Source organism: Leptodactylus fuscus, chromosome 1 (assembly GCF_031893055.1).
Source record: "Leptodactylus fuscus isolate aLepFus1 chromosome 1, aLepFus1.hap2, whole genome shotgun sequence".
In the NCBI taxonomy this organism is placed as follows: Eukaryota; Metazoa; Chordata; class Amphibia; order Anura; family Leptodactylidae; genus Leptodactylus; species Leptodactylus fuscus.
Window position 1 is genome coordinate 228,659,455 of NC_134265.1, and position 13,118 is coordinate 228,672,572.

At 40.4% G+C, this 13,118-nt stretch overlaps 1 protein-coding gene across 1 annotated transcript in view; it reads left to right on the forward strand.

The window, feature by feature from the left end:
• The first annotated feature begins 4,230 nt into the window (after positions 1 to 4,230).
• The window catches only part of BMP3 (bone morphogenetic protein 3), a 45,907-nt gene continuing 37,019 nt past the window's right edge, over positions 4,231 to 13,118 (forward strand). The window contains exons 1-2 of the mRNA XM_075283896.1: positions 4,231 to 4,259; positions 4,657 to 5,247. Of these exons, the coding sequence (XP_075139997.1) occupies positions 4,974 to 5,247 (274 nt within the window). The 5' untranslated portion in view covers positions 4,231 to 4,259; positions 4,657 to 4,973. The remainder of the gene's footprint in view (positions 4,260 to 4,656; positions 5,248 to 13,118) is intronic.

Below are 13,118 nucleotides of genomic sequence, written 5' to 3' on the forward strand. Positions count from 1 at the left end.
CATTTGAAACCTGATCTTAGAGATATCAGGACTAGGGTTGAGCGATCGTGTTCAGAAAAGATCGGATTCCGATCGGCGATCGAGAAAATTTCACGATCGTGATCGAAATTCCGAACACGATCTATTTAGGTGGGATCGAGATCGAGGATTATTTCCCCACTATTTCCCCTTACCCTTCACACTAAGTATATAGTGTATACTCAGTGTGAAGGCTCTGCTGCGGTTCCATAGGAATGAATAGAAGCAGGTGGCACACAGCCTTAACCCCCTGCTCGCCGGCTGCCTTCATTCATTCTAAAGGGAGACTAAACTAACATTTCTCGTAGCTACTTACCTCCAGAGATGGCTGCCCCGGCGGGGCTTGTGTCTTAGGAGAGTGTGGGCGGGTACAGGGCGGGGAGATGTGACGTTTCCCCTCCCAGTACCCGCCCACACTCTCCTAACCTGGGAGGCAGGGATCAGCGAGGCAAAGAAGACTGCAGCGTGGAGTGGCAGTGAGAAGGACACCGAAGCAGCGGAGCAGCCATCTCTGGAGGTAAGTGGACACCAGGGGGGACTAAGTAGCCAGAGGATTAAAAAAAAAAAAAATCCTCTGGCTACTTAGTGATTCACTACACAGCCTGGATTCTAACAATTAAAGCGTTCAATTGTTAGATTCCATGCTGTATAGTGAATAGGATTGCTTTTAAAATCCGATCTCCGATTAATAAAAAAAATCCCATTGATTTGCATTGGGATCGGAATTGGGATCGAGATCAGGTTCGAATGAAAAATGATCAGAAATCGGATTTTAAAATCGATCCTGAAAAGTCAAGATCGGCTCAACCCTAATCAGGAGAGAATGAGACTTAAGGCATAGGCTGAAACTCACCAAGGTCTGCACACAGGATCATTCAGCCACAGACTGCAGCTCACTACAAGCAAGGAGTCTTATATAGAGCAGTGGGACCCTCCCACCAGTGTCATATGACGCCCTTGTACTAGAGATCATGTGCACTGGTCAATTTTATGTGGAGATCGCTATTGTAGTGCTCTGGGCTTAATGTTTAGTACCACAAGTCTCAGCATGCCTAGAAATGATATTGAGGCACTCATGCAGAAAAAAAAAAAAAGCAGGGGATGCAGCTTGTTATCAGATCAGTAAGAGGGGGCAGCTATTAGCCTAAACATACATACCAGATATGATGAATAGAAACAACCTGTCAGCCTTACTAGATGTAAACAGTGTTAATGAGCCAAACAATGCCCCGATTCCAATCTAAAGATAGTGTTCATCTAAAGTTATACCTGTACTAACCTCTACCTTTATCAGCAAACTCCAATTAGCTGAGTGAGTGCTGCTGGCAAGAGCAGTCTAATATAGTATATGAACATAAATTCATAACAGTCAGGAAGCCGTGTCATTTACCAGGATAAAAAGTAGCCTGTGTGTTAATTGAGGTTGCAAACTATCTATGTGCCAAATTTCATCCATATCCGTTCAGACATTTTTGCGTTATCAAGTAACAAACACACAAACTTTCACATTTATAATATTAATAGGATCATACTGTATACATAGAAATAAGGTCTCAAGATCCGATCTATAATGAGAATAGAATTTACATTAACATTGTTTATATTTACAGCTATTCAGAACACAGTCCCATATGCTCAACTGGCAATTACATCATTAAATGAACATATCACATTCAGGTACAGGAAGAACAGTCCTCTCACAACTAATGTCTGATTTGTGCTTTGATATTTGGTCTCGCACATGCTAGGTGGTCTCCTCAACATATGTGTAAAATCTGATGCACCTTAGGTACCACCGCATGATATGGATTAATGCATGTCATATGTTGCAATTTCTCCCCATGTTTTGTAGAGTCAGATGAACTCTCAGAGAACTTCAACTCTTTTTGTAACAGGGATGTATAATAGACTATAGAGGAAAATTTCCCTAGTCACAACTCAGACGATCTAGTTTTATAAATGATAGGGTCAGATACAATTCTACCTACGTATGATGTAGCTGAGACCTAGGAAGTGAGTGTGCATATACTGTACATGTGCCTCCTCGAATTGAGCCATAAAGACATTTGCATATGGGGGGCCACGTTTGAACCCATAGCAGTTTCCCTCCGCTGTACATAAAACTGTTCCCCAAAGGGAAAAAATTGTCTTCCAAAATAAGTGTCAACAAATCAAGACAGAAATGTATCTGAATATTTGTTAGTGAAGAATAAGTATGGAGAAGATGTTCCGCAGCTGCAATGCCCAGATCCTGTTGAATACAAGTATGCAAGCTATTTACATCCATGGTAACCATGGGTTTGAACATGGCCCCCCATATGCAAATGCCTTTATGTGTCAATTCAAGGATACACATGTATATGCACATAAATCATTTACTAGATATGTGATTACTTGGTATCGCTATATAGATGACTTTTTGCATATGAAGGTGGCCCCATTTCTCTTCTTCAAGAATTCTATGACCATCTTAGTAATATGACATCTGACCTCTCTTTTATGATGCATATAAGTACTAAAGAGATTAGTTTTCTCGATACAATGGTTAGATTGAACATCGATGGGATATTGTCCTTTGATTTGTATGGGAAACCAACTGATAGAAATGGACTTTTACATTTCTCAAGTTGCCACCCTAGGTCAGTCAAATACTCACTTCCTAGGTCACAGCTACATCATGTACATAGAATTGTATCTGACCCTATCGTTTGTAAAACTAGATCGTATGAGATGCTAGCAAAATTTTCCACTAGGGGCTATCATTCATCCCTGTTACAAAAAGAGTTGAGGTTTTTCAAGAGTTCATTTGACACTTCAAAACATAGAGAGAAATTGCCACGTATGTCATGCATTAACACATACCATGCGGTGGTACCTAAGTTACATCAGATTTTACATAAACATTGGCCTCTTAAAACTAAGACTTACCCTGGCATTTCAAAGCCCCCTCATGCCCTGTTTTAAAAAAGTTATAAAAACATTAGTTATAAACTAGTTCATGCGGATATTGACCCCCTTACTAAACTGTTATGGCAGACATTTTTACACACTCCTAAAAGGGGCACTTTTCCCTGTTTGCAGTACAGTCAGTGAACTAGTATAACCAATTATTATTATTTATTATTATTGTTTATTTATATAGCACCATTAATTCCATGGTGCTTTACATTTGGGGGTTTACATACAATACACAGACTATACAGGTAGATATAATACTAACAGTGACCGACTGGCACAGTGGGGTAGAGGGCCCTGCCCGCGAGGGCTTACAGTCTATGGGGGAAGGGGGAGAGACAGAAGGAGAGGGGGAGACAGTGTTCAACCCCCACACACAGGGAGATCTAGTACAATTAAGGGTTTTTCCACCTGTGCTTCCTCTTACGTTGTCTACCTGTTGAATTGACCGTGCAGTCTCACATATGTTGAGGAGACCACCTAGCATGTGCGAGACCGCATATCAAAGCTCAAATTGTATATTAGGTGTTAGAGGACTGTTCTTCCTGTACCTGATCACTATGTTAGGATAAGACATGCCCCTTCACAGTTGGGGTTCCAGGTGTTGAATTATGTCACCTTGCCCCATAGGGGAAGTGACAGGATCCGAACTTTGAAACAGCGCGAATCATATTGGATTCGGACATTGCGCACTTTGCTATCAGGCGGTTTAAGCTGTGAATGTGATATGTTCATTTTCTGATGGAATTGCCAGTTGAGCATATGGGACTTTGTTGTGAATAGCTGTGAATATACACAATATTAATCTAAATTCTATTCTCATTATAGATCAGATCTTGAGACCTTACTTCTACGTACACCGTATGATATAACTTTAGATGAACACTATCTTTAGATTGGAATCGGGGGAATTGTTTGGCTGATTTCCATTTTGTTAACATCTAGTAAGGCTAACAGGTTGTTGCTATGGATCATGTATGTTGGGCTAGATTAACATGCATTCAGCTAATAGCTGCCCCCTCCTACTGATCTGATAACAAGCTGAAGCCTCTTTTTTTCTGCATGAGTGCCTCAATATCATTTCTAGACATGCTGAGACTTGTGGTACTAACCATTAAGCCCAGAGCACTACAATAGCGATCTCCACATAAAATTGACTAGTGCACAAAATCTCTAGTACAAGGGCGTCATATGACACTGGTGGGAGGGTCCCACTGCTCTATATAAGACTCCTTGCTTGTAGTGAGCTGCAGTCTGTGGCTGAATGATCCTGTGTGCAGACCTTGGTGAGTTTCAGCCTATGCCTTAAGTCTCATTCTGTCCTGATATCTCTAGATCAGGTTTCAGATGGGTTTCTGCTCTCTCTCAGCTTAGTTTGACTACTGGGGCTATTTAGTTGTATAGGTATTTATTATTTCAAAGCCATTCTGGGGTTATATACTAATGCCTATTTCCTATAATATATATAATATATACTTTACAGATACTTTATTCTCAGTTGATTGTACAATTTTTGAACTACTTTCTTTATGATAGATATATAGTTGAGTTATTATACAGTGAATTTATTTTGATCTCTTGTTATTGTCTATACATATATTTATATATGGCTCTAGTTATGACATTTTGTATAGTATACGACATCTTGAGTGATTTTATTATAAATATTGTCATCTTTTACAGACATCCTGCTGATGAAGGTCTTATCTTGGACCGAAACGTTCCGGTGTTTACTCACATGTGATGTCTAATCAATTTTGATACATTGCCGCATGATTATTTACATTTTTTAAGATGATCTTTTTTATTTTTTCAATTTTTGGAGTGCCGGAGTTGAATTCCTAACCTGACACGTGCACATGAGCGACTTCATTGCCGCAACCAGTCATCTCACGTCATCCAGTTCATGTGATTTCTGTGGATTTTAAAACAATAAAGTCATTTGCTGTAGTAACATAAGCGCGACGTCTCTAGTTGTCTATAAGCACCTGTTTTGTGACATGGCCACGGAGTGTCCTCTCTGGTTGGTGCTGTGGCTGGGGTGCAGCAGCTGCCTGTGTCTGGGACAACTAGTGGGTGACATGAAGAGCGCTGGCACTGGGGCACAGCAGAGACACGAAGAAGCTGTGCTGCCAGTGGGGGACATGGTATCCGAGCATATGCTCAGACTGTATGATAGATACCAAGGCGATGGAGGAAGGGGCAGGGACGCTGCCAGGCACCAGCTGCCCCTCCACAACGGGAATACCGTGAGGAGCTTCCGAGCCCTGACCGGTGAGTAGCCCTCATATTATCTAGTGAATGGCAGGTAGCCCAGGGTTCTCATCTTCTGATGCTCTCAGGTACCCCAGCTGCTGGCTGGCAGTCACCTACCTGTACTAATATAGAATACTGTATTACATAAGTGTTGTTGTACTAATATAACATATTTAAAGGGACATTGGTTACTCTGACTGAGTGGCCATAGATGATGTGAGCATTCTGGCCACTGGAATGGGATATCTAATGATACTCAATGGAAGTAGTGATGGATTGTAGGGTGATTATATCATCATGTCATGTCAGATAGGTCTGTGTTTTATGTTATGATAATCACAGGACAGTGTTTCTTAGCTGGGATCCTTTAGACAGCTGCTACTTATTAGAACCTGAGCTGAAGTTCCCCAGAAGGTAGCGGCAGAGGATCTCAGTACTTTGAGTGGGAATGGTAGACTTCTTACAACCTGCACTAAGATAGTTGGCATAGGACTATCCAAGACCTAAATCCATCAATTTTAACTTGCAGTGTTCCAGAGAAAGACACATCAACCCCCTATGAGAGAAAAGTACATGTTTCTTAAAATTGTAGTGATCAGAATAAATCCCTAGATCTATAACTCATCTCAAGCCACTCAGCCAGAGAAGATTGAGAACTATTATGTAGGGGTGTCCTGGGCAGGAAGATCTTGCAAGGAACTCTCCCATAGTTGGACATCACTAATATAGGGTAATATTATGGTGACATTTAGTGTTGATACCATAGTGTGATAGAGCTGATCGTATTTGTAGGAACATAAAAATGCATGCACTGAACTTCAATTTTAATAGCCAGTCAGATAATACAAGCCAAATTCTGGTGAACTGGCCAGGTTTTCTTAAGGATTTCAGTTGTCAGCTATAAGAAAAGTACAGATTTCTTCCAATATATAAATGATGTACTACATGAATACCAGTTCCCTCTCCCATTCTGTTCCCATCGGCAGAATGCAGGCTGCAAGTTTTGTTCACTGTACACTGTTCCCTGGCAAGTCTGGCTTCTTTGGGTCAAGTCTGAGCAAGGGAAAAATCTGCATGGGGCACGTATTTGCCCCCTCTACTTGTGTTGGTGTATTCTGGATACTCAACTTTTCATCCACTCTCTAAAATCATAGTAGTAGTTTCTCTTTCTGCAAAGTGTGCCCCACTGTGTATGTCAGAAATAAGGGAATCACATTGTGAGCCCCATAGGAGACAGGGATGATGCGAAGACAGTTTCTGTACAGTGCTGCTGAATAGGTTGGTGCTATATAAACAGAGAGAAATATATGAAGTAATAATGGTGTTGCAGACACAGGCTTTCATAAAACAGTCCACAACTGCTGACCGGGAAGAAAATTTGACTTGCTCACCCCACTGCCACTCATCTCTAGGGAGAAATTTCAGCAGTACTATACATATTACAGAATTACTGTGGTTGTAATTCACAAGCATCACATTAACTTCTTATTACATGTTTGTAAACTAAGTCCATAATAATTCATTTTTCCTGTACCTAAACATATGACATCAGGGATGCTTATATCAGATTATATACACATAATATATTACAGTTGTGTCTGCAGATGACAACCAAGCAATCCACCATTGTATGCAGACTTTATTCTGGGGTGACTCTGCCTGTCAAAACCTAGCCCTCGAAATTAATTTCATTCAGCTACGATTAAGTACAATAAATAGGAAAAGGTTTTAACTATCTCCTTGCTGCAAGAGCCATGGGACGCAGAGGCACCTGGAGCTCTGTTCTCCAGCAGCGAGGAGTTAATTGACTGGGGTTGGCAGTATTGTGTACGTAAGTATGGGCACCGGGTTACATTTCTATAAACCTGTCAGCGCATTGTATGTTGTTGCACTGTCACAGTGATGTTTATTTGCCTTCCTATGCTGACATTCACAGAATAAGTGGAATGCTTGCCAGCATGTGTTTCTTATGATAACTGGAGATGAAGCATCTTGACAGCATATTTGGCACAATGTCAATGCATTGCTATTTAATCTGCACTATTCTCAAGGCCGGCTTTTCATATGGACGGAGGTGACGTGTAAGCTTTATTCAGGGCAGAAGAGGTTAATGTACGTGAGCACTTTGTAGTTACGTTTTCGTTTGGTCTGTGTTTACGCAGCAGGGAACACTTATGGAGAACAAGACCAGGAGGCATGTTGAACAAATCTGAAGTCAGCAATGCGGGTCTTGTAAAGTGCTGCTGAGCAGGTGCATACCCAGAGGTGCTCCAAGTGCCCTCTCCAGACAGCAGCAGAAACCCTGAACTTATATAAAAACCTCGCTCACATTTCAGACATCCATTTATCTTTTCGCAGTGGAAAAATCTGCAGTGTCTGCGTAAAAGTGCAGATTGTGATGAAGCGATGCTGTGTTGTGTTTTGATCACACCTTTGGCAGCGAAGAGAGTGTGGAGTTAATTACATTAATCCATTCTCTGCCAGAGTAAACAGCAGAGAGTTGGAAAGGGCAGCACATGGGTAAAAACACCGCTGGGACGTACTTTGGCTCCCCATCCACCCATTGTACACAATGATACAGTGCAGAATAATTCACTTTGTTAATTGCACTTTATTACCTCCATCTAATTTCTTTTTTAACGGTGGATTATCTCCACATTGACTTGATGTTCTTAGACCTTTCTAAAGATGCTGTTCTTAATTAGAAACTAGACATCTGGGATGCTCGCAATCTCCGTCAGATGTTTTGGCAGTGAGAAAAGTGTTAGACTAGCGGCACGATATCCAGTCCATGTAATGTGAATTCATTAGAACATATGCACCTCAGCCTGTGCGCTCATTAATTTGGGCTTTTGGCACGGTGAATTGCTGGGTAATCAGGCCTTGAAGAAATTGAGTTTTCACTTGTCCAGGCTAGTCAGTATTGAGCGAGGGAGAGTTATGTTTAGTCTCTGCATAAATAGTATAGTATCTTTCCTTCACACATGGAGAGCACTATCTTGATTTATGGGCTGTTTCCCTGGTCCTGTTCTCATCTCTAGCTTGTACTTTATTTTTTCTAAATGTATTTTCTGAGGACTGTTGGACCTAATCTGGGCTGGACAAATCCCAGGTCAAAGGAATACATATATAAATTTGTTATTGGCCCCTAATGTTGGGTTTTGTATTGGTGTATGGCTTCTAAAGTGGGTTCTGTGCTGCCCCTCTTCTTCAGATGACCTATTCATTTCCTCTTGTAGGATCTTATAGCCTTCGAATTTCTGATTTTTATAATTTGTCGGGAGTACACCCAGCCGAGAATTACATGGAAAACATAGGTCCCCATGCAAAACAAATAAACAAAAGAAGGGTAGGAAGAGCAGTGGTTGCATAACTAATGTATTATTTTAATATTTTTAAGTAAATGAAAGAGGACCAAGGGCTGGGCCCACAGGTTCAGCAGGTACACGATGCCACACAGACGCACACAGTGTTTTAATCCCCAGGACAAAGTTTACTGAATAAGTCACAGAATAGCGATCTGGGAAAACATGTAACACGGTATAAACAGAGAAGAAATACAAACTAATATGCAACAGAATATTGCAGCAAACTAACACTATACTCCTAGTTCCCACAGTTACTTAACAGGTACCAGATACAAGTCCTTTAAGAACACGGTTCTCCTGGATCGGTCCCTCGTTGGGGTGCACCCTAAGTATTGCGCAATACTATTTGTAATCCACAGTGAAATGGGGTCTTCACATAAAAGTACAGTTATATCCTATGCTCCAGCTCTCCACTTAACAGACAGGCCAATTTCCCAGATGATAAGGTGTCAGCGTAAGAGTCCCTTATATATCACCACGTGGAACACGTGGACGCGGCCAAGCCGTACTTACAAGTCCTTGAGGCCTTCCTCTCATGTGGTCTCCTTTACCTTCTGAGCTTCAGAGCTTTCCAGACTCAGTCCCAAAAGTAGCACCACAGACTCTGTGTCTCCAGACTCAGTCCACAGCCAGCATGGCAGTTCTTCCATCCAGCAGAGCACAGGCTGCCTTCCAGCATGTCAGGTCTCCACTGTCCCCTCAGCACATCACCTCCAGCCAGGACCCTTCTCTCCACAGAACTCTACTTCCTGTTTCCTGGTAATGGATGATGCAAATGACTATCTCCAGTGCAAGGTATCAAAACTGCAATCCCAGCACACTGCCAGGCTTGTAGGAGTCCAAAATGTCCCAGTAATTATCTGTAATCAGAGTTTGCAACCTCGAACAATATTTACATTCTGAAGAATTAATTGCATTAATTCCCTATGGGCATTTATTAATTTGCTGCCACCTACTGACCAAAGTTAGTTACTGACAGTTTACTACATCACACCCTTACATAAATATGTTTGAAGAATAAAAATTTAAAAAAAAAGCCTTAGTAACAATTACATCAATTGTGCGCTCACCTCTGCCCACAGAGTCCACTCGTTCAGGCAGAATAGTGTAAAAACCCTTCAACTATATATTTTATCCTAAACCTCTCTTTTTAGCTACATACTGACCTACTGCTACAGTTTTTGTGTCATTACAAGTGTTGTGAATGGAATATGTGAGCCCTTCCTTCTACAGGCCCCGTAGTAATTTTCCTACCCTGCCTCCATGATAAGTACATAGTTGGATCCTCATGTCTTTTCCACTTCCATCCAGGACATCTCTTGAAAGATTCGTATGAAGAGTCTATAAAAATGTACCCGCCAGCTTTACAAGGTATCAAAACTATCTGAAAAGGCGCTCAGTGGCTAGCCATGCAGCGCTGCAGTCCTGGGTTCAAATCCAACCAAGGGCAACATCTGCAAGGAGTTTGTATGTTCTCCCCATGTTTGCGTTAGTTTCCTGCCATACTCCAAAGACATACTGATAGATTTTTTTTTTCCCTATCTTAAAATAGTTTACAAATATCTTTGAAAGGCATTTAATCAGATCTGACGTCAAAGTGGCTATGGAAGGATCTTATTGGCTTATATTTTCCTGTCTAATTCCAATGAAAGAAAAAAATTGTTCATGAATTGAGCTTTGCTCACATGAAAATGACATTAAAATAATATCATATGATAATTGGACAGTATCTTTTCTGTCAGGATATAATCGTATCCTTGCTTGGTATAAGCGATATCCAGATAAATGATGAATGAAATGCATTGGTGCTTGTAGTGACTAGGTGACACTCTCTTCAGAAATAAGGACAATTGTATTTGTATGTAAGTGGTCCTGTATGCACTTGTCATTTCTATGTATTCTGACATCTTGAGAATGGAAGAGAACAGCTGGTAGTTAAAGAAAGTCTTATTGACTTCAGTGGTCACCTTGTAAAATATATGTACTGTATTGTGGTTCACCCAATGATAATAGCTGATCGTATGTGTCCCCAGCAGCAAGATGACTCCTGTTTCCCATCCCATCCATCTACTGTAAACTATGGTTGGCTTAAAGGATGAAAGGCAAAAATAACCCATAAAAAACTCTCCTATAGAAGTCTATAGGGTCTCCTCCAGACCAGTGTGTCTATTGCCATGGTTCATCTACAGGAAACAGGAAGTCGCAGATAATTGAGATTGCAACATTTTTGTGATTTTTTTTTTTTTTCACTCTAGATATTAACCTGGAAAATTAAAAATAAAATCACCAAATATTCTTTGATAATATACTTAAAATAAAATGTGATTTTAAGCAATAGGTAATTTTCTCATGACAAATTATATTTTAATGTTGACACCTCTGTGTTCTGTGCAGTATAGCATATAAAACTTCCCACCACGTGGAATGAAAAAATGTCTTACATGCTCACATTTAGTTAAGACAACGACCCTGAATATGAGCATCTATAAAGTGCCTATGAACAACTAGGACTACTAGGGTCACTGGATTCTTAGGGCTAGTTCACACGTGGGCAAAGGGGAGTTTTTTGACAGCGGATTTCGCTTCAAAATCAGCCCCTTTACAATGGAGCCCTATGTGAACAGCTAGCTTTTTTTTTCCGCTAGCTTTTTTTTCCACTAGCTTTTTTTTTCTGCTAGTTATTTTTCAGCTAGCAGAAAAAAGAAGCGACATGACCTTTCTTCAGGCGTTTTCCGCCTGAAGAAAGCAATAGAAGTGAATGGGAGGCAAAAACAGCGCAGGTTTTTTTCAGCGCGTTTTTTTGCAAAAAACCGCTAGCTGTTTTTTGCAAAAAACCGCGCGGAAAAAACCGCTAGCGTTTTTTTTAGCCCATTCACTTCTATGGGAGGGGAAAACAGCCTGGCTTTTTTTGGAAGCGGTTTTTACAAAAAAAAGCTCCAAAAAAAGCCTGGCAATGTCAAAAAAAAGCTTCCTAATTAGGAAGCGGTTTTTTTCAGGACCAAAATAAGCCAGGAGGTTTTTACGTGTGAACTAGCCCTTAGGCACAGTCTTTGGAGCAGAGTAGCTGACTAGCAGGTCGCTTCTGATTCATTTGAACACCACCACATGTCTGTTTCACAGGGACTGTAAAAGCAACAATTGACCCAAAAATGCCCTCTACCCCATACTGGCTCATGACACTGTCACTTCAGGTAGGGTTCTGCATCGTAAATTTTGGCCTATTTACGCTTCACGTGTATTTGTATTATTGTGCAAAAGTTTTAGGTGAATCCAGAAAAACCTGCTGCTGAGTAAGAATGTTTTCAAAAATAGATAGAGATATCAGAAATATTAAAAATAGAAGTGTTAATAGTTTTAATTTTTGTCAATTATCAAAACAAAATTCTAAATCACATCAATATTTGTTGTACTAGCATGGCTTGAGAAAGCGCTTGTACAGCATGAAACAGACTCGGTTCTATCTTCTCTTCCATGTTGTATATACTGCTATGAAATAAAGGGCTGGTTTTACCTATATTCCTGGTTGGGCGAGTGCCCCGCTACTCTTTTTTTCTTTTTTCAATATTTGGTGTGTTCACCCTTGGAGGAGGAGTCCTGGAAGTGATAATATGGCCCCCAAAGAACCCTGATCTAAACATCATCAAATCTGTCTTGGATTACATGAAGAGGTAGAAGGATTTGAACAAGTCTACATACACAGAGGATCTGTGGTTAGTTCTCCAAGTTGTCTAGAACAACTTTCCTACTGAATTTCTGCAAAAACTACATGCAAGTGTACCTAGAAGAATTGATGAAAGGCAAATGATGGTCACACACAATATTGATGTGATTTATGGTTTTCATTTGTTCATTCACTTTGCCTTATTAATTGATAAAAATAAACTATTACTACTTCTATTTTTGATATATCTGATATTTTAATCACACATAGGTGTAAAAGGGTTGAAGGATTGTTTTTAGTCGATGAAGAATCCAGTCTGTTGTGTTACACTTTCCCTGGGCATTATTACTTTCTGATTAGTTTCCTACCATGCACCTTCATTTTTGGGCGTGTGGTTCACTTTCCTATCGTGAGGAAAGAGTCCAGTGCTAACAGTGGCGGCAAAGTTTATCACATAGTAAACACATATTTCCTGAAAAACAAATATGGTGATGCAACGCAATGGAATTAACACCGGGCAGAGTGTTATTTTTCCTTAAAAATAAGGTAACTTTGTGTCTACCTCTTTATTATTGACACACAAGTAACATAAGTGGTGTCTCTTCACAATCACATACTTAGCCCACAGTTAACATATATCCCTTCAACCTTTATCTTGGTCTCACTATTAAAAGCATATGTATTTTGAACATTAAATTGTCTGCGTGTCTTTCCTTTGACACAAGAAAAAAAAAAATCAGGCGTGGTGTATGAAACACCTGCTTTGAATCTGAGCTCCCTTATCTATATGATACGGAATACATTCTCCAGTCTCAGGGTCATGTGTGAGAGATTGGTGGGAGTCGTAGTTGGCTCTATGC